General features: G+C 38.9%; 3 protein-coding genes across 6 annotated transcripts in view; 2 read left to right on the forward strand and 1 right to left on the reverse strand.

Annotated features, from left to right (window-relative positions):
* matn4 (matrilin 4) overlaps nucleotides 1–672 on the forward strand; it is a 13,626-nt gene extending 12,954 nt beyond the window's left edge. For all 4 annotated transcript variants that reach the window (XM_061932874.1, XM_061932876.1, XM_061932873.1 and 1 more), the window contains one exon: nucleotides 132–672. In XM_061932874.1, the coding sequence (XP_061788858.1) occupies nucleotides 132–192 (61 nt within the window). In that variant the 3' untranslated portion in view covers nucleotides 193–672. The remainder of the gene's footprint in view (nucleotides 1–131) is intronic.
* rbpjl (recombination signal binding protein for immunoglobulin kappa J region-like) overlaps nucleotides 1–22,787 on the reverse strand; it is an 87,064-nt gene that overhangs the window by 40,641 nt on the left and 23,636 nt on the right. The window lies entirely within an intron of this gene.
* Nucleotides 217–17,844, forward strand: LOC133578115 (odorant receptor 131-2-like). The gene is made up of 3 exons (XM_061932293.1): nucleotides 217–366; nucleotides 16,816–16,983; nucleotides 17,083–17,844. The coding sequence occupies exons 1-3, from the start codon at nucleotides 217–219 to the stop codon at nucleotides 17,842–17,844; spliced, it is 1,080 nt and encodes a 359-aa protein (XP_061788277.1).

Below are 22,787 nucleotides of genomic sequence, written 5' to 3' on the forward strand. Positions count from 1 at the left end.
CCTTCCACTTAATTCTACTCAGACTTGATGTTGGAACATTTATGAGGTAAAACACGTCTTCATATTTCAGGTGATCTTTTCTTTCCAGTGTTTGTAAAAGCACAAAGAGTTTCTTCCTTAATGGATCATCCACTGACAGCAATGAGCTCCCGTCTGGAGCAGCTGGAGAACCAGCTCCTGACCAGGAAGTGATGCGATTGTCATTGCGATCCAGAGATGGAGCAGCAGAAGACAAAGCAGGAAGACGCCACAACCATCAACGTGTGCCAGAGGGCGATTGTAGAAACGGGCTGCTGTGACACAGGCCACGCCCACTTTAGTCCCGCTATGGCGCCAAGCAGACACCACAGAACGAACAGCCCGAGAGTATCAGGAGATCAAGTTTAGATGACACCTCCTCCTCCTATTTATACTTTTGTAGCAGAGGTCCTATTATTACCACTTAATGAAATGTTGAAAATGTTCTTCTATCCTAAAAGGAAAGTCAAGATTGAAGCTGTCCATGGACAAAGTAATTATCAAAAGACTTCTTTGTATTTTTTCTATGGGAAAAAAATATCTCATTTTCAAATGTATTCCTTTTTGTTTGTTTTTGGTATATTTTTTAATAGTTTGACTCTTTGTATGTTATTGATGGATGCTTGTATGCACAGGAGGCAAATAAACTCCAACATGTTCCATCAATATCCTAAGGGATTCTTTCGTATAAAAGATTCATACAAATGTTGGCTCAACTTCCTGTTGTGGAGAAAGTTTAGCGTAGAAACAATAAACTTAATTTGGGAGCAGGCTAATGATCTCTAAAGGAGGTTTAAAGAGCAGCTCCGCAGGGATTGTTGCTGCAAGAAACACGGAAGAAACATGTTTTATCCAGCAGGGAGTGCAAGTTGGAGGTCCTGTGAGAGGACGACATAAGAGACCTTTGCACACAAACAATGAAATGACCTTTAACAAAATGTCACCTTTAGTACAACTAACACAACTTGTTGTTCATGATCGACAAAGGAAGTTGCATCATTGAAAGACACTTTACAGCAGGCATGTTTTACACTTGATATTGCCATAAGAGCTGAAGTGTACCAAGCACGATGAAGGGTACCTGAAGGGACAGTGTGTTGCCTGGTGGACAGGGAATGGTCACTTCCAGAATCGGAAGAAAAAATAAATAAAAATATTATTTATTGTCTGTTCACATCGATGTAAAGTTTGCGAACAAATCAAATCTTTTGAACAGCTCTTTTAAGTAAACGATGAGAACTGATGCGCAGTTTAGAGCCATTCGTTTGGGTGCCATCTTTTTTTTGGCTGTTTTTTATGCACATGCAGATACAGTGGCACTCGACTGGCAACTCGACTAGCAAATGGGTCAAAGTCAAAAGAATTGTAGCAGCATATGGATACACTTGTTCAAAAACAATCTTTATTTCTAATGGTTTTTATTTGTATTTTATTTATTTGTATGAACTTTTCTGGTTCATTGTTCTGAAGTAGATCAAGCGTACAAACACTAGGGGCCTGCTTTACTAAGATCCAAATACCACGCGCTAAACAGCGGGTGCGAACAGTACAATTGTGTATACTATAAGTGGGCATGTTGCGTGTGATCTACTAACACGGCATGTACAATTGAAAAGTGGTGCAGACAGCTTCATTTAAACAAGCTTTGTGCGTGTACTATATGGGGCATCACCATGGAGGCCCTTGATCATTTACTGCATATTCATGTTATGCTTACCTTACTACCTGTGGCATTTTGCTATGTTTACAAACAAGTAGGAGACATGTACTACTTTTCATGGACATTTTAGAAGCAGTCAGACTCATCTACATTGAAACCACTTTTTTCCCCTTTTTTTTGTCACGATTTGGTCGCATGTCTGCAAAGGTCGTGTTTCCAAGATGCTGGAGGAAACGGCAGGAGGCAGCTTATCAGTAAGAATGACAATTTATTCTAAAATAAAAAAGGAACAAAACAAACTTAAGAAGTAGCATAACCCCAAATGTCAGAGAGCGCAAATAATACTGCCTGACTGAGTAGTAAAATTAAGCAGGTATAAATAGCTCTCTGATTAGTGATCAGGAGCTGGTGAGCGTCCCGACCACTAATCAGAGGCAGGTGAAAAAAAATCAGTGCTCATGGAAACTATGGAAGAAGCTAAATTGGGCGCTGAAACAGAAATAAACACTCAACTAAGAATAGTAATCAAAACACAATATATGACCTGACATGACATGTCAAAACATTTTTTGCGCTGTGATGTTGCGCTTATGCATGGGAGAGAGGCTGCATTTATGCATACTTCAAGATTTTTTTTAAATATGGGATATATGTTAATAATATATGTTCTATGTGAAAAAACGAACACCATTAAAAAACACTAAGGACATCAAAACACATCTATTGATTTTGGTTTAATCAGCCCCTATAGAGAAACTGCACTTTTTTGGGAATTTTGCCTATTGTTCACAATCATAATGAGAGACAAGAACACATGTTGGGTTTTTTTAGGATTCTAAAGATGATTAAAAAAATGCATGCAAATGCGGCTAATGGAATGTTGTACCCTTCAAAGCCCCCTAAAACAACTTCAAAGTTTTATATACACACTGCAAGTCTATATACAATATAAATAACAGACATATTCATAGTATTATGTTCAATATTTACCATATTTTGGTCATTTTATGCATTACCGGAACTTATTTCCTCAGTGCATTAATTTCCGTTCACATATCAGCGCACTTCCAACTTCTGCCAACAAATGTGTGTTCCTACTTCCGGAAACCAACACAAGTGTGTTCTAATCATGGAAGAAAACGATTTTTGGACAAATGAGGATTCACAACCTTATCTTTTTGAAGCTGAATATACGGAGGATGAACTGCTGCTTATAGAAGAGAGGCTGAAACGTTGGAGCAGAAGAAAGCTAAAAGAGTGAGGACCAGCGTGACTTGACGCTGCAAATGTGACGCTTGGAGCCAAGCTATGTCGACATAAATGGAGTGTATACCCAAAATCAACTGGAAAAAAAAAAGTCCCAGGCCAGCTAGACCAACCAGACAGCTGTCCCATCGAGTGAGTCACTATAATATTGATCATGATACATGCAGCACATCATGCTTGTCATGCAACTAAATACACTGTCGAGCTAGCTGTGTACAAACAAAACATGAAATGTGGGCTAATACTTGACAGATACTGTAATATGATTGTTTATGTTTTTCAGTCAGTACAGATTGTTGTCATCGCATTGTGTTATGTAATACAAACTCAAAAGCGATTCAGGTGTTGAAGCAAAAGTTAGCTTAGGGCTTGAACCGTAGCATGTCGTCGCAAGTCGATCTGTTAATATGCTATAAAGGGAGTTTCTTGGTGTTAGCTCTTACAATAGCAATGTAGCTACAGCTGGGTTACTATACAGGTTACGGAACGTACTGTAAATCAAGTATTTTTTGCAAAGTCATTTAGAGGCAGAATGGGTTGTTCCCATTAGCTGCATTGCCAGCCACCAAGAATGAGCCGATTATTATAGATCAGAATGCAAAAAAAATCTACTTCTGTCTTCATGTCCCTAATAAGTCACCCATCATGCAATATAGAATTATAAAAGGAATGCTGAATAGACGATATGTGTAATATTTGTATTTATGTCAGTCAAAATATGTTGATCACACACACATATGATAGAGGATTCTTGTCTGTGTTTGCAGCGGCAGCAGTGATCCTGCAGCCGTGTGTGTCACTGTCAGTTTACACATACTTTTCAGATGTGCTAAATAAAGACCCTAATTTAGGTGCTGCAATCACTCTCTAGTTTAGTTAATCAGGCTGTGTGTGCCAAATAATTATATTTAAATTTTCTCCTTCCAGTATTGTGGCCGTTCTGATGATCAGCATATATTTTGTATATTAAAGAAGACAGACGCAAACTGGATTGCGTGCCTTATTCTGCTCACTTAACAGACGTTAGCACTTAGCACACGTTCGGCAGATCAGCTTTGTTTTAGAACATGCACACCTTTAGTAAATCAGGCCCTGGATAGGCTAGTACAGTTTTGTATATGCATTTTTATTGTGTCCGAATTTTTATTCTAGTTTTATTCTCTTTATATACATATAAAAAAAAATTCTCACCTTTTACTTATGTATTTTTTATCTGTATTGTTAAAATGCTCTCGTGCTACATATTTTTTTCAGTGAGTGAAAATTCTAAATGGTTATGCCACGATCAAAGCATTGGGATATGGCACCACTTTAAGGAAAGTTTACAATAAAGACACAACAAAAATAAAATTATAGTCAATATTTCAGAATAATTTTCACTTATTGACTAAAATGTATTATGTACATTTAAATTATTGTGATCCACATTATCTTATCACTCCAACCAGTAATTGTTTATTTGATTAAAAAAAAGAAAAAAAAGAACTGTGATAACGAGCCATTCTTTTGAACGGCTCTTTGAAAGGAACGGGTCCTCCAGATCCGGCTCAATAAATCCCATTTCTAGTCCACACAAGTCAGATCAACGTTTACACTTCTGTCATTGATTTCAAACCCAAGTTATATGATCAAGTTGAAGTTCCAAATGTTATTGTTTGAAACTACAGTAGATCTATGGCAGCAACAATGCACTAAACCCCAAAGGAGTGCAAATCAAATGTCATGTTTTCAGCTGTAAGTTCTTCCTCAGCGAGCCCACTAATGACCTAAGTGCTTTGTCTTCCAGGGAGTAGATGGTCCTCTTGAGGGACCGGCTGACATTTCACTAAACCGCAGAGGAGACACAAAGTGAGCGGGTTTGTCCCTAGTCCCTATGAAGCACTAAAGGTCGTGCTCATCATGCGACCCCTAGTGCCAACAAGGACATCTGTGGGACTTATTAGAGTCCTTGAGATGAACTTGATTCTCCTCACAAACAAACATGTCAGCCCGAAGGAGAAAAGTCTTCACCAAACTTTGACTTCAACATCTACTGTACGTACTGCATGGACAAAAGTATATGGACGCGTCTCGTTCACCTCAGCATTGAATGAATGAATCCATTCATCATCTTTGCATTATATATTTTTTTACAATCGACTTCTTCCAACTTTATGGCAAGACTTGGAGGAAGACCTGTTTGTGTTCCCAGTGCGCAAAGTAAGGCCCATCATTTGAGAATAGGTAGTAATAGTGATGGTATTATTTTAGCTACATGCATTGACCATATTTATACAAATGTTCCAAACCAATGCTCCAAAGCAGTCTCGCTTCCTGTAGGTTTTACTGACCACAATATAATAGCTGTCACTAGAAAGACAAGGGTTCCTAAACCTAAAGCGAAATTTATTTTTACAAGGTCTTATAAGAGATTTGATGAAGAATGTTTTATTGATGATATATCCTGTTTAAATTGGAACGAGGTGTGCAGTGAGGAAGACCCTGAGGCTGCACTGGACTTATTTATGTTAATGTACATAAGTGTTGTGGACAAGCATGCCCCTTTGAAAAAGTTTTAAGTCAAAACTAAGTCTGCCCCATGGGTTGATAATGGACTTAGAAGTTTAATAACAGAAAGAGACATGGCTAAAAAAGCCTTCGTCAACTCAGGTTTAATTGATGACAGGCATAAGTACTGTTCCTTAAGAAACCAGGTCACAAAGTTAAACAAACTGAAAAAAGGGAATATTACAAACAGAGGGTACATGATGTGAGATATGATAGCAAAAACTTATGGAATGTTTTGAATGAAATCATGGGTAGAAAGAACAATGTCTGTACACCTTTTGTGGAATCAAATGGGTTGGTACTCACTAAGCCATGTGACATTGCAAATCATTTTAATAACTATTATGTTGACAAGGTATCTCAATTAAGGCATGGTATGCATGTATCCAATAACAACAAATCAGCTGACCTCATTAGGAATATTATAATGGATAATAAGGACTGTGAATTCAATTTTCATCAGGTTGAAGTCAGTGAGGTTGACAGGTTACTACACTCTCTTTCGGACAACAAAGTAGCTGGTGTAGACAACCTGGATAGTAAATTACTGAAAATGACTGCTGGTATCATATCAGTGCCTGTTTGTCATAGTTTTAATAAATGTTTACAAGTGGGCCTGTGTCCAAAGATATGGAAGGTGTCTAAGGTTACTCCTCTACATAAGGATACCAAATTGGCTTTCAATGAGGGCAATTCTAGACCAATAAGCATCCTACCTGGGTTATGTAAAATACTGGAGAAATGTGTGTATGCACAAATTCAAGCTTACTTTCAATCAAATGGGCTAGCAACTGATTCTCAACATGCATATAGAACGGGCCACTCTACGTCCACTGCTCTTATACAAATGACGGACGATTGGCTTAATGCTATAGATAATTCTATGTTGGTTGAAGCTGTGCTGTTAGATTTTTGTGCTGCATTTGACGTGATTGACCACTCTCTTTTAGTTGAGAAACTTAAATGTTATTGTTTTAATACTTCCGCTTTAATGTGGATACAGAGTTATTTGTCTTCAAGATCACAACAGGTGTATCTTAAAGGCAGCTTGTCTAATAGCAGAAGTTTGGATTGTGGTGTTCCACAGGGAAGTTGCCTAGGACCTTTACTTTTTTCTATATTCACCAATGATTTACCTTGGGCTACCGGGCGTGCAAGATTGGTTCTTTATGCTGATGATGCAACCTTATATCATGCTGCACCATCATGCAGTGTACTTAATGTAGTATTGAGTGAGGAACTAAAAGCTGTGCATGACTGGACAGTACAGTCCTTAACATCTCAAAAACAAAAAGTATTATAATGGGGACGAGGCAAGGGTTATCTTGTGACCAAAGTTGGATCTGAGGCTAGGTATTTCAACAGTTCAACAGGTCAGAAGTGCCAAGCTCCTTGGAGTGATGCTGGACTGCACTCTATCCTGGTCAAAACATATCAGTGATATAGTTACAAAGATGGGAAGGGCTGTTGGTATTTCCAGGAAATGTGCTGCTTTTGTTGATCCACCTCTTCTTTGTCAGATTGTTAAGAGTTTAGTCTTGTGTCATCTTGACTATTGTTCTACAGTCTGGGCGTCTGCTGCAAGTGGTGAGATCAGTAAGCTCCAGATTGTCCAGAATAGGGCAGCAAGGCTGGTTCTTGGTTGTTCACTAAGAACCAATGTGAACCAAATGCATGCTTCTCTTTCCTGGCTATCAGTGCAGAACAGGTTGTCAGCTAATACTCTTATATTGTTCAAATCAGTAACCGGTAGCAAAACTCCTGCTTTTCTCATGGCCCAAATAGTTCACAGTAGCACTATACATAATCATAATACCAGGGCGTCCCAGGAAGAATGTTTCTGGAATAACATGCCTCAAATTCTCACCAGCATTGAAAGTAAACAGGTTTTTAAAAAGAAAGTAATATTTTATCTGAGTCTTTAAATTAGTTTGCTCGTTGATGATTTGTTTGGTTTTATATTGTGTAGTTATATTTATATGGTAATTATTATTCTGCGACTGTAAATTGTTTGCTTGTTTTCTTATTGATGCCTTTATTTATTTATTTTTTTCAGTATTGTGTAGTTATAATTATATGCTTTTACTTGTAATTGTATTGAATTGTGGAGCCCAGGAAGACTTGTGGTTTGTTGAGGCAACCAGCTACTGTTAATGGGGATCCTTAATAAAAATCTAATCAAATCATAATTGGAGGGGGATACAGTAGATTAGAAGAACTGGACAGGAACAACTCCAAATGTTTACTAAGGCCATGTCTACACTAAGTCGTTTAACCCCTTAAACGAATAATTATTTAGCCTAAGCCCCGTTTCAGCCACACTAAACCATCGTTTAAGGTCCCCCGTCCTCAGACAAATTTAACACGGGTAAGTCAGCCGTGTAATTCTTGAATCTCCGGCACTTAGCTTTGTATGGACTCATTAATCGTTTACAAAGTGAGTTCGGAGAAGACTGACGCCAGAAAGACCACGCCCACACAGGAAATGGCATCAGAAAGAACGCGCCACAGGCAGCTTCATAAAAAAGATGGAGGTGGATCATCCAGACATGCGGTGTTTCTCCTTCTTCTACATGTACAGGGGCTTTTGGAAATCACAAATCAATACCTTAAGAGAAGGCAACGGACGATTGCAGCTATTTCGGATACAACACTTCTCAGACGGCAAGAGAACTTTCAAATGTCCGGGTCAGTTGTGAGTCTATTTACCGAAAAACTTTGTCCCTTCCTCCCGTGGATGTGATCGTGATAGGTAGTGTGTAACTACAAATATTGCTTTATGAATGTGACAGTGAATGGCCAGGCAGTGTGCATGATGCCCGCATCTTCGCTAACTTCGCCATTAGCGGGCAGCTAAAAGATGGAACCATTTCCTCATGTCCCAAACAACTGCTGGAAGATGAAGATCCGCTCCCTGTTTTTATTTTGGGTGACCCAGCTTATCCCCTGACGCCATATCTCACGAAAGAATAACAATACTTTGGGTATTTTCTGTCTCTATTAATTGTTGTAAAATGTTCTTTATCGCAATGTGTACTTTCTCATGTCGATTAAAGATTTGATTAATTTATGATGTCTTTTGATTGATTGATTGGAACTTTTATTAGTAGATTGCACAGTGAAGTACATATTCCGTACAACTGACCACTAAATGGTAACACCCGAATAAGTTTTTCAACTTGTTTAAGTCGGGGTTCATGATACAGATATATGCTATTTTCATAATACAGTCATCACACAAGATAATCATCACAGTATATAAATAGAATTATTTATATTATTTACAATCCGGGGTGTGGGATATGGAGGTGGGGGGTGTGGGGGGGTTAAGTTTGGTTGGTATCAACACTTCAGTCATCAACAATTGCATCACCAGAGAAATTGACATCGGAACAGTGCAGGTCTGACTTGGTACATATGTACAGCAAGTATTGGACAGAGAGAGAGAGATCAGAAACTATAAGAAATAGTGACTACATTTGATTGTTTACATTTGATTATTTACAATCCGAGGAGGTATGATGAGGAAGGGAGGGTATTAGTTTAGGGTTGAAGTTGCCTGGAGGTGTTCTTTTAGTGCGGTTTTGAAGGAGGATAGAGATGCCCTTTCTTTTACACCTGTTGGGAGTGCATTCCGCATTGATGTGGCATAGAAAGAGAATGAGTTAAGACCTTTGTTAGATCGGAATCTGGGTTTAACGTGGTTAGTGGAGCTCCCCCTGGTGTTGTGGTTATGGCGGTCATTTACGTTAAGGAAGTAGTTTGACATGTACTTCGGTATCAGGGAGGTGTAGCGGATTTTATAGACTAGGATCAGTGCAAGTTGTTTTACTTCTCCTCCACCCTGAGCCAGCCCACTTTGGAGAAGAGGGTAGGAGTGAGGTGGGATCTGGGGTGGAGGTCTAGAAGTAATCTGACTAGCTTGTTCTGGTACGTTTGGAGTCTAGATTTGAGGGTTTTGGAGGTGCTAGGGTATCAGGAGGTGCTCAGGTGTGATTCACTACAATAGGGCCCCACAGCACACTGGATTCTAGTTAATTGAAATACCACAACACTGGATATTGTTCAAAGGAGATACCTTTTAATTCAAAAACTTGCACACAAAACACAGCAAACAAATGTAAAATGCACAGCAAAGTATCTACAATATAGCTATTTTAAATGACTTCACGTGAAGTAAAGTTATCTACTGGAGAGCAGATGGACGCTTTTTTTTTTCTCCACGCAAGTGTACTAGGTCGCGTTGCGCCGGCGGACGGAGGTGGCGGGGGTCTTAAACGGTGGCATTGTTGTGTGTGGACACGGATAAGGTTAGGTGTGATTTACCCTGGATAACCTTAGTGTAAACAGGGCCGTAGAGTGTAGCTGAGTCTTGCTCATCTAGCTGGGGCAAATGTTCTGGTTCGACTCTCAACTACTTTCAACTTTTCCAAGAGCTTTGCTTATTTGAGCTAGGGCTACTTTGAGTTTCCTGATCCAAGGGCTGCTGCTTGTTGGTGATATAGCATACAGTACAGGCCAAAAGTTTGGACACACCTAATTAAATGCGTTTTCTTCATTTTCATGACTATGTACATTGTAGTTTGTCACTGAAGACATCACAACTATGAAGGAACACATGTGGAGTTATGTACTTTATAAAAAAAGGTGAAATAACTGAAAACATGTTTTATATTCTATTTTCTTCAAAATAGCCACCCTTTGCTCTGACTACTGCTTTGCACACTCTCGATGAACTTCAAGAGGTACTCACCTGAAATGGTTTTCACTTCACAGGTGTGCTTGAAGCTCAACGAGAGAATGCCAAGAGTGTGCAAAGTGGTAATTAGAGCAAAAGGTGGCTTTTTTGAAGAAACTAGAATATAAAACATATTTTCAGTTATTTCACCTTTTTTTGTTAAGTACATAACTCCACATGTGTTCATTCATAGTTTTGATGCCTTCAGTGACAATCTACAATGTAAATAGTCATGAAAATTAAGAAAACGCATTGAATGAGGAGAAGGTATGTCCAAACTTTTGGCCTGTACTGTAGGTCTAGCTCTGCTCTTTGGCTGCTCTAACACCTCCTTTGATAATGGAAAAGAGGAATCAAATAATAATAATATGAATAATCATCAGAATTAGAATCAAAATTTTGATTTATTGATCAAGTATGTGTAACACACAAGGAATTTGACTTAATAGACTGTGCGATCTTTGTCCATCGCAAAAAACTAAGAAAAAGGCAACAACTACCAGAGAGCTCAGTACCGTGGCGGCCATCCGCGGCGCCGTCTTGGTATCATAATATTAGTCATTTTAAAAGCACTCCGAGAGCACAGACCTAATCACTTGTTTTTCATCCAGTTTCGGACATTACCTGAAATTGGATGAAATCCGCCCATAACTTTTGAGCTATCTAGAGCAGAATGAAAAAAAACAAGCCTCTTGTCAGTCATCCACTGTCTTTGTCTCTGTGGGTGGAGGTGGGGTCGCTACCACACACACCCACACACACAGAAGCGTAAATGTAAAGTAACATAATAGACATTATCTGAATCAGGCCCAAAATGTAATAATTTGTTCCATACCTCATTATTGACATTTCCCGAGAGTTTAATGAAAATACGCCAACAACTCTTTGAGTTATTATGCTAACTGACAGACAGGCGCACTAAGTAACGTCAAGTGTTACAGAACTTCCAGGCAAAGGTAAATTAAGAGTGTAACATTATATGTATTTATAATCTACACATAACCAGGTAGTGTGGCCAAAAGTGGAAGAAAAAACAGTGCAGGACAGGAGTCTTCTGCCAAGGCTTCTCCTTAACGGAGACAAATATTTCACTATATAGATCCATTATACTACTTTCATTTATTTTCAGGTAAAAAAACATTATATTTTAAGATGTTGCGACTTTTATTTTATTTTGTAGCAGTAGAGACTTCCTCCCGGTCAACTTCCTTTGCTTTCACTTTATCGAAGTGCGCATGCAAATGACTTTGAGGCCCCTTTGGGGCCACATTGGGGCCTGTGCGCGTTTACACTGGAATCTGGTAAAAATCCCATTTTACTTGCAGTGTAAACAGTCAGCTGGAAAAAATTAGATCTAAAACAAATCTGATTTGAGCCACTTTGGCCTGCAGTGTAAACGGAGTCCAAGACAGCGTTGAAAGCACAGCAACTTCAATTTATTTATATGAAATATATTTTTACTAGTGAAAACAACAACCAGTACCACACTAAAATAAACTTAGTATCAAATAAATGAGGCAACATCACACAGCAAACAACACACAACATATAAAAACATGCACACATTCACACACTACTACTGCGAAGGAATAATGAACAACAAATCAATGAATGAGGTGACAAGCTTGCAATCCTACAATATCATGTTTGTGGACAATGAGACTACAGCCTTCAAAGCACATCTTTTTATTAACCACATCTAACACAATCCAGCGAAAAGATTCAACAGAGCTTGCGTCAAGGAGAAGTCAGAGCTCGAGAACACTCTTATGTTGTTAAAGTCTATGATTGGGAATACTTGGCCTTCGCAGTGAAATGCGTAAAAAGACAAAGTGGATAATACGAAAGCTGTGTGCGTTCAGTCGAGATGACGAATGGGTCTACGAGTTCTAAACTATCAATGCCGCACTTCAGCCGGTAAGGTACATTCATTTACTGATATTTTCTTTTATAATTCATCATGTTCAAACAATTACTTTTGCACTTTCCTAAAAAGAAACACTGTAAACAAGGCTTGTCCAAAGCCATTTTTGACCCACAACTTATTTTTTTAGATCATTAAAATTAGATTTTCACTCATTTGCTTTGTCACTCATAACACGTAGCATGTATCTTCACATGCATTGGAATGCTTTTAGAGTCCTAAGTGCACAAAATGTTTTAAAATGACCGCCAGCATCCATTACCATTGAGATGTTTCTATATTTAATTTTTCTTCCTCGAGAATGTTTTTTATTGAAAAATTACCTGCAAGCGGTTTACCCTTTTAATCATTAAAGCTGTTCACACAAAAGTTAAGCAGTTTTACATTTAATAAAGCGAACTGTGACCTTAAAAGCAAGGTATGTACTCAATCAAAAATATGATGTTCAGTAATAGTAATAATAATTATCAATCATTTAATGTATTTTGTTAAGTAGGTGAAGCTCACTTTTCAAAGTTCACCTATTTAACTCCCTACATGGATGCAATCATGTGACGCACACACACGTGCACAGATGCAGCATAAAAGGTGGCCTCTCAGCTGATGGACGTCATAAGAGGAGAGCGATACTCAGGTGAGTTGGACGCCTTCACTTTTTTATCGTCTTCACTAGACATTTAGTCTCCTTCGAGCCGGGGTCTCCAACTTCCATCATAGGAGAGCCACTTAAACAGAAACCAAGGAGAGGTGAGCTATTTGTGTTGTATTAGTATGACTGGTAACATTTCAATTGTACTTGATTTACCAAGCAGATCTCCACTCAAACGGTGATTTTGTGTTGTGGTTAAATAGGAGCATTATTTCGAAATTGATCAGTTATACTCAAAGTTGAAGCAAATATTTTGGATGTTGGAGACCTCTGCTCTAGATGGTATTAAGATGGAGCACTGATGTTCTTCTCTTCTCTTCTTGACTGACATTGAGACCTGCTGCCTCTGCTGTGTTGTGACACACTTGCTACTAATTGTAAATGTAGGACATACACATTTATATTGCAGTAACTATTTAGTATTTTCTTTGTTTGTCTTTTTCAATTTTACTGTGCTTGCTTTTGATGGACTTGATGCCTTTTGCCTCGTGCATGTTTGCTGTGTGACTCACAAGCTAGCGTAGTAAAAGGCGTGTAACACCACTTACGGTTTTAAGTGAGGCTGCAGTTATCGATTATTTTGGTAATCGTGGAATCTATCGATTAATTTGTTTAAATAATTGTGTAATTGAATACGGCCTCAGTTAAAAACTAAACAAAAAGGCTTCCTCATTATGTATGATAATTAAGAAACAATGTTTTTTATTCTATTTGACACTTGACAGTATTTGTTGAAAAAAAGAAAAAAAAGAAAATACATTATAATATAACCATAATATATACATATTCCATAATGTATTTAACAATTTAACACATACACATTTGAACAAGTATAAAATGGAGGAGGGGTGTTTATTATTTGGACAGACAACTGGTTAGCATCAACATACAAACTGTAGATGCCAACATGTCCTCATATGTAAGTCAAACATATAAGATGGTGTTTTCTGCCAAAATAGACTTTGACCTTGTTCCTGCAATTAAATATGCAGGACACTTTCTTTTAATGTGCTGCATCATTAATACAGTGCTATTGTGAAATGTTGGCACCTTCTGACAATGTGCAAATATTCCCCTAAAAGGCCTGTCTTTTTCACTTTTGATACCTTTTTTCTAACAAAATAATCGATTTAATTGATTATTCTTTGCAACCCTATTTTACTATTACTTCAAATTACACTTTATTTTCATTAGATATAACCTAATTAAGTTAAAAAAATGTTTCAATTTGGGTTGCTACTGTTAAGGAGCGATAGTGTGTCCTGTAATTACTGATAAGAATCTCTGGTGTATACAATTGTCAAGGAATAAAAGGCAACTTACCATTTGGAAGTGTAGTTTAGTAACTTAACTTTTAAGAAAACTCTGCAGTTTTTGCTGACAAGCAAAATAAAGAGAGTTTTGAGAGGAAAAAAAAGTTTTTTCTCTTTAAATACTAAAAACGTACAGAAAATGAACCGAAATCACGACCAAAAAACCAAGGTACTGTATCGTACTGTAGGTTACCTGTACCGTTGCACCCCGAATAGACGTGTGATGCAAAACACGCTTCCTGTCCCTCAATGTGCACCGTGTGGGGAATTGTTATGTTTCTGTACCCAACCAAAAATTCCCTCCCGAGAAAAATATGATTCAAAGTACATACTACAGACCAAATATGTATAGAGGTGGAAATTGTGTTGCTTTAAGGACACAGGTTCAAGACCCACTGTGTGTTTTGTAATGTTTCCCATTCAATAAAGAAATGTCCAGAGAAAACTAAGCTTGTTTTTTTTAAGTATTTATTTGAGATCTCAACAAACATCAGGTTACGAAGAAGCAAGTCTACGCTGCTAGCAGAAAAAAAAAGAGAGAGCGAGACAAAGAAAACTTCCAGATCTTTAAAGCCACATTGGGAATTGAAGAGAGAGAAGGAGGATTTGGGGTGAAGTGGCTCGTTTTTGGGAAGGAGGAAGGATGATGAGCAAAAGACAAACTAGTGGATTGTGATATTAGCAAAAACAGGAATGGTTTAGTCACACCTTGGAAAAGGCAGCAATACAGCATCAGTCACACACAAAACCCATTTGGAGAGTAACCTTTGACCAAAAGACTATCATATTATTAATTAGTGATCACTGTCATCAAGCAAAAATTAAGAAAGAAATTTGAGAGGAAAAAAGTATTTTTCTATAAACCCAAAAACGTACAGAAAATGAATAAAAATCGCGGCCAAAAAAACCAAGGGGCAGACCATACCGTAGGTTGCCCGTAATCATTGCGTCGCGAATAGATGTGTGACGCAAAGCACACATCCTGTGCCTCATTGTGCACCGTGTGGGGACTCATTATGCCTTTGTAGTCTGGAGCCAACTGAAAATTCTCTCCTGAAAAATCTGATTCTGAATACATGCTACAACCCAGATCTCAAATAACACCAGGTTACAGAGAAGCAATTATATGCTGCTAACAGAAAAGAAAAGAGAGAGAGAAAAAGAAAACTTCCAGATCTTTATATCGGTCTCGGTCTTGGGCTTGGGATTTGTACATTTTCAGAATGTGCTTGTTCTATTTTTAAACAAAGAAAACAATCTGAAGTTGTCTTAATTTTTAAGTTATCCGGCCCACTTGGTAGTAGATTTTTCTCCATGTGGCCCCCAATCTAAAATTAGTTTGACACCCCTGTGCCAAGTCAACATAAGGCCGGCCATAGCTACTGTTAATTGTGCATGGTGCTGTCTGCCAAAAATAAAGAAAAAGAAGCAGGGTGGGGAGTAAAATGGCAAATAAAAGAGAGGGGAAACAAACTCAACGTGTAAGGTTCCCCCATTTTGCCAAAAGTTTTAACTTGAACAAAATAGTTTTTATACTTGTGAATTGTTTTTTACTTGCAGATTAATTGTTTTGTTATACTTGCAAATCGTGTTTTAAATTGAAGTATTAAGGGGTTTTTTTTCTAGGGAAACGTTGGGGGTGAGTAAAAACATTTTTGTGTTTTTTTGGAGTTTTGGCAGTAATTTCACTCCACAGATATAAACTTGTCTTATCTTTTAAACATAAAACTAGCCCAGGCAGTTAAGGAGAAGCAACATAACATAAGGCACATAAGAAGCACTTAGACTAAAATTGTTGTTCGGCAATATATTACTAAAATATTAATTTTGCCACAACAATTTAAGTCACGTTTAATATGAAGAAGTATACACAGGTCCGTTTCAAGGTATTTGGGGGCCCGAGGCAAAGTGCGTACCTGGGGCCAACAAATCTCCTAGTTGGCGTGCATGCAGTAGTTTCAAAGTAGCCACACAGACGCACAGAGTAAAAGTCTTACCGGTCTTTTACCGTCTTGTTCTTTTCCACTTCCACTTCTGGCTTCCTGAAAGGTGAATTTGTTTCATTTTTTAACAGTATATTGACATACAGTCAGCAAAAGTTTAAATTACGTCACGACGAGTGGCCGTGCACACTCTTCCAAGACTATGGTGGCTGCTGTAGTGCCCCCTTGAAGGGGATTCCGACAGTGCCATTGACACTCTGCTATAGTGTCATTACCATTAATTAATTGTTGTTTCTCAGTGTCATTGTGCATATGAGACTTGTGGCTGCTAGGAGGGGCATCTTAAGGGGGAGTCCAACAGTGTTTTGACATTATTCTGATATTATCACAGAATTTTCCAGTAATAGAATCACAAATTGTTGTTACTGTCAAATTTAAATAAATGACTAGTCGTTGTCAGGGGACCCCATCTCAGCCGGGGGCTGCAGGCACCTGCCTAGTTTGCCTACCCGGTTGTGAAGGGCCTGAGTGAGTGGTCAGTAAAAAAAATATGATGACTTCAATTGTGTTTACTCTAGAAGGCAATTATTTTTTGTCACTTTAATTCCTATCAGTACCATGTTCTTTCTGAGTCAAGGTCTTGTGGTTTTGCTGCACTGTAAGGAAGACCAGAACATCATTGGGTTAGGTTTGCTACTCCAAAGTCCAACAAGGATACTCTGACATTAATTACACACCACGGTCTTGTCATCACTAGTGTTCGCTCTGCTTCAACATGAAGGCGCAGTCGTACAATTTGACCGTGGTTGTGGGGTACCGAGACCCGTTTTTCAACGTGGTCATCAAAAATGTTCTAGTGCTGGTCCTCGGCCTGCTCATCAACTACATCAACATCAGCCTCATGCACACCTTCTGCAAGCACCAGGTAAGACATGGTGGGACACGGTGAGACATGGCAAGACTTGGTCAGGAACTTTGAAAAGAACATACAACAAACTGTGACACAGTTCTCCTTTGTGGTCAGATGTTCTACACCAACCCTCGCTACATCCTCTTTTTCCACCTGGTGCTGAACAACGTGATCCAAGTGAACTTGACCCTGGTGCTCTTCTTTGTCAGCTACATCGTCTACACAATCAACACGGCCGTTTGTGCAACTTTGATCCTGCTGGCCGTCTTCACCACTCAGAATGCTCCTCTCAATCTGGCGTGCATGGCGGTCGAGTGCTACATCGCCGTGTGCCTGCCACTGCAGCATGCCCGCCTCTGCACTGTCAACAGAACTCTCATCATTATCCTTCTGATCTGGACCAACAGCTTGATCTCGGTTCTGCCTGACCTCTTCATCACCTTAGCCACCGAGCCGCTCGACTTCTTCTCTTCCAGAATGTTCTGTTCGCGAGAAAATGCCTTCCCTAATCCTCTAATAGCCCTGAAGCGGGACAGCATCTACGCCGTGTACCTGATCCTGGTCTGGTTTGTCCTCTTTTACACATACTTTATGATTCTCTGCACTGCCCAAAAGGCCAGCAAGGACGGCAAGAAGGCCCGGATGACCATCCTGCTACACAGCGTCCAGGTTCTCCTGTGCATGACCACGTATGCCGCGCCGATGGTCAAAACCTCTATAAAGACCTTGTCCCCCAAGAACCACATTGACTCTGTCTTCGCTTGCTACATCATCGTACAGATACTACCTCGTGCCATCAATCCTGTCATCTATGGCGTTCGAGACAAATGTTTGAGTAAGTACTTCATGCGCCAAGTGAGCTGCAAGAGCGTTTAGCACCCGGACCCCGGACTCCTTTCTTCCTTTTGAATTCTCAAGTCTCAACTCTATCATTTCTACACCACAACAACCAACTTGTTTAGGAGAGAGCTTCAAATGGTCAAATGTTAGTTCACTTGCTTACCAATTCGAGATGAACACAGAGTATATAGATAGCATTACAGCTAACAGTGAAAAAGACAATTGGTAATGGAAAACACCTTTTGTTACTTAAGTATTTACTTACTGTACACCTATGACAGCAACGTTCATCAGTACAGGAGTTCCTAACATTTTTGACCCGAGGCGCACTCAAATTTTGACACTGAATTAGTCATCTTACTGTGGATTTTAATCACATTCAATAATTTTATCGAACTTACTTACAGTTCCCAACTTGTCAAATGCTAAGAAACTATTTATTAATCACAAAGATGATTATTTATTTAACACAAACCTTAAGCTTAGGTCAGGCTGATTAGAAAAATAAGTACCGACTCTCCTTAGTACGATAGTTAGCTTGTTAGCTAGCTAGCTAAAAACAGAGCGACAGAGTTGTGGGAAAAATAGACTTTAGACTTTACCTTTGTATACAGTATTTACCTGTGTGCATCTTTCTAAACACATCATTATCACGAAATACATTTTTTTGGTGGAAGTTAAATAGATTTGGTGTTGTTTTGCTTGTTTTTATTGTTCTTTTTTTATATACATTTTGATGATTGGTTTTATTTGGTTCATTGCCAGTCCTTGCTTTAACATGGACAAAAGTTTAGTAGAATATTATTTTTGCAACGGACTAATGACCAGCACAGTCACAGTATGAATAAATATTTCTGAATAAATTAGTCATATTTGTTATTAGCACATGACTAAAAATATCTCAAGCTGTACTCAAAAGCCGATGGCTAAATTAGAGCCACTGAATATGCTCAATAATCAGATGAATTGACTAATCATTAAAATAATCAATGACTTGTCGACTATCAAAGTAGTTGCAGCCCTCCTCTCCTTTGTCTTTGTCTCTGCAGGGTCTAGAGCAGTGTTTTTTAACCATGGACCCTAGATTTTAGAGGGCCTCCAAAAGATATCTGTTTTTAGCTGTGGTCTGTACGGGCTTCAGCAGTAGTGAGTTCTAATACACTCATCTACTACTTACGGCAGTAATGGCAAACAAATAGAACAAGTCTGGAGCTGAAGTCAGAGGGAAGTCTCTTAAAAGGGAACTGCACTTTTTTTTTTTTTTTGGCCGATGGTTCACAATCATTATGAAAGGCATGACGACAAATGGATTTTTGGGACAAGCACTTTTCGTGTCGTTCTCGCCAGTACCAGGTTCTAAATTGGCTGTCAAAGTGTCCCAACATGACATGACATTACCTACTCAGACGTCTCTCAGGGAAACACAGAAGTGATTATGACACCGCTATAAATTGTTTGTCTGCGTTAGCGCTTATAATAACAATATCACTGATAATTAGTTAATATTCAAGTCACAACATGTAAATGGAGTATTGTTGGTATTTTTTTGCTTATTAATAGAATGTTATGAGCGGAATAGTGGAGCTCCCAATGACTTTTATTTACGTTTATGCATTTAAAAAATCTGTCATCATGTCTTTCATAATGATTGTAAGAGAAATTCCAAAAAGAAATGCAGTTCCCCTTTCAACGCAAAAATGATGACTGAAGTGCTGAAGCTGTATTTTCATTTGCCCTTTAATTCTATCGTTTATTTAAAAAGCACATATTTTTTCATCAGTTTTTGAGTCCCTTCTTTTGCAGTAGATTTGATTAGTCTTTATTTTTGTAATCAGTTCGACCTAAGCCTTGATAAAACCTAGTAAGTAGGTTAGATATAATTATTCAATACGATTAAAATCAAGAGTAAGATTATTAATTCAGCGTTTATATTTAGTGAAAAAGTTGGGCACCGAGATCTCTCACACACACACACACACACACACACACACACACACACACACACACACACACACACACACACACACGTGTAAATGTAAAGTAACATAATAGACATTATCCGAATCAGGCCCAAAATCTAATAGTTTGTTCTTTATCTAATTTCTGACATTTTCTGAAAGTTTAATGAAAATCCGCCAACATCTTTTTGAGGTATTTTGCTACCTAACAGACAGACAGAGTAAGCAACGATTGCATAACTTCCAATTAAGGATGGGTACCGTTCACATTTGAACCGATACGGTATTCAACGATACCAATTTCTGGTACTTTTGAGAGTGTTAATAAATAGTAATTGTTTTTAAAAATAAAATCTATTTTTTATTGGAAGATTTAAGAATAAAGTTAAAGTTGAAGTCCTAACGATAGTCACACACACACTAGGTGTGGTGAAATTATCTTCTGCATTTGACCCATCCTCATGTTCACCCCCTGGGAGGTGAGAGGAGTATTGAGCAGCAGCGGTGGCCGCGCTCAAGAATCATTTGGTGATTCAACCCCCAATTCCAACCATTAAGGCTGAGTGCCAAGCAGGGAGGCAATGGGTCCCATTTTTATAGTCTTTGGTATGACTCGGCCGGAGTTTGAACTCACGACCTTCCAGTCTCAGGGCGGACACTCTAACCACAAGGCCACTGAGCAGGTAATTAATTGTTTGTGATAACTGCTGTCCACTTGTTATATCTTGCTTTTTTCAATCAATCAATCAAAGTTTACTTATATAGCCCTAAATCACGAGTGTCTCGAAGGGCTGCACAAGCCACAACTTTATAATTCCATTTCTGAGTCAATAGCTTTGTTGGGATTGAAAATTGCAACATTATCTAGAAGCAGTTTGGCTGAGTCCGCTCTCAGTGCTGCTGGAGTGATGGCCAAGTGTTAGCGTTACAGATGTAACAATATGAAAATTTTACTTCACGGTTTGTGTGACCAAAATTAGTACCTTTATTATAAGCCCAATATTGTTGAATGTGCTCAAAAAGTACTTATACACACACACTGAAATCCTTAGATTAGAAAAATTCAATAAAATAAATACAGCTAAAAAAAATGCTACTATTTTGCAGATTTTGTGGATCTTATGCTTCAGTGATTGGCTTAACTTTTATTGTTTCAAATATTACTTTGTACTTAAAGGGGAAATGCACTTTTTTAGCGAAATTAGCCCATTGTTCACAATCCTTATTAGAGACAAAAAGACAAAAGTTTTATTTTTTTGCAATCTAAGTTTTAAAAAACGGCTCGTTCTTGGTGGCTGTCAGTGCAGCCAGTGGGAGCAGTCCATTCGCTTCGAAATCACTTTAAAAATGCATCCAAAAACCGCCAACAATATTTAATTTACATTCGGTAACCGGTATAATAACCAAGCTGTAGCGACATTGTTTTAGTAAAGTAAGAGTGAACACTGAGGAACTCTTTTTCTAGCGTAGTAACAGATCGTCTTGCGACGGCATGCTACTGGCATTAGCCGTTTTGCATCAGCAGCTGAATCGCTTTTGGATTTGTAATGCACAACACAATGCGATAGGACACCTGTAGATCATTTGGTAGAATTACTGTTTTGTTGTTGTAGTTTTCGAATACACCACCTGGATGTGCTCAATAGGGAATCAGTTGTTACCACTCTCTCATGCAGTGCGTATGTACAATTGCTGTCCTCCTGAAGTATTAATTAAAGCCAAGTTCTTCATGCAGCTCGGCATGGTTCTTCCTACGGGTAACCACAAACAACAACATGGTGTCAGAGTAGTGGACAAAGTTCTCGCCTGTGAGTACTTTTTGTACTAAAATTTGCCGCCGGAGATTTTTTTTTCCTGCCGTGCGGTGGACACGCCAATCCCAAATGGCAGAGGGGTTTCGTCGTCCCGACCCAGTCGTCTTCAACGACAATGTCACGGAGAACTGGCGCATTTTTGAGCAAGAATATGATATTTTCATTGCTGCTGCTCACTCGGACAAACCCGCGACATACATCCTACTAAACCTTGCTGGTCCCGAAGCGATCGAGAGGGAGCGCTCGTTTGTGTACGCGGCAGAGGCTCAGAGAAATGTGCAATCCGCAAACGAACAAAAAAATTGGAAAAGCACAAGTTCCATTCGAGAATTCAAAAGCATGGGGAGAGCATGGATTTATTCATCAGTGATTTGAAGATTAAAGCTAAAACATGTCAATTTGGAGATCTAACTGGCGAACACATACTGTATGTGACAAAATTGCGTGTGGCATCACAAACGACTCTCTGAGAAAGACATTACTGAGGGACAGTGAATTGACTCTTGCCAAGGCAATCTCAATCTGCCGTATACACGAAATGACAGAGGAAAATGTGAAGACATTGGCTACACAAGCTACCAATGTTGATGAGATTAAACCCACACAATACAAGCAATCTAAAGGCAAATTCCAGAAAATTGCCCAGACTATCACAAAGTGTAACAATTGTAAAGGGAGTCACACAGCAAAAAGGGGAAAGTGTCCAGAGTTTGGACAACAATGTCACAACTGCAAGAAACAAAATCATTACAAAAAATGCTGTAAGTCAAGTGAGCCAGTCCAAGTTTACCACAAACAAGCGCAATGGACACTCTGTGCATGATGTGACAATGGATCAACACAGCCAAAGTGAAAATGATACATTCTCTAACTCTTCCGGGACGCTACAAGGTGTGTGTGTGTGTGTGTGGGGGGGGGGGGGGGGGTTTAGCGGGGGTGTATATTGTAGCGTCCCGGAAGAGTTAGTGCTGCAAAGGGTTCTGGGTATTTGTTCTGTTGTGTTTATGTTGTGTTACTGTGCGGATGTTCTCCCAAAATGTGTTTGTCATTCTTGTTTGGTGTTGATTCACAGTGTGGCGTATATTTCTAACAATGTTAAAGTTGCTTATACGGCCACTCTCAGTGTAAACTGTATCGCTGTTGATGAAGTATGCTTTGCATTTACGTGTGTGTGCGCACAGAAGCCGCTCATATCTTGTGACTGGGC

Source organism: Nerophis lumbriciformis, linkage group LG38 (assembly GCF_033978685.3).
Source record: "Nerophis lumbriciformis linkage group LG38, RoL_Nlum_v2.1, whole genome shotgun sequence".
NCBI lineage: Eukaryota > Metazoa > Chordata > Actinopteri > Syngnathiformes > Syngnathidae > Nerophis > Nerophis lumbriciformis.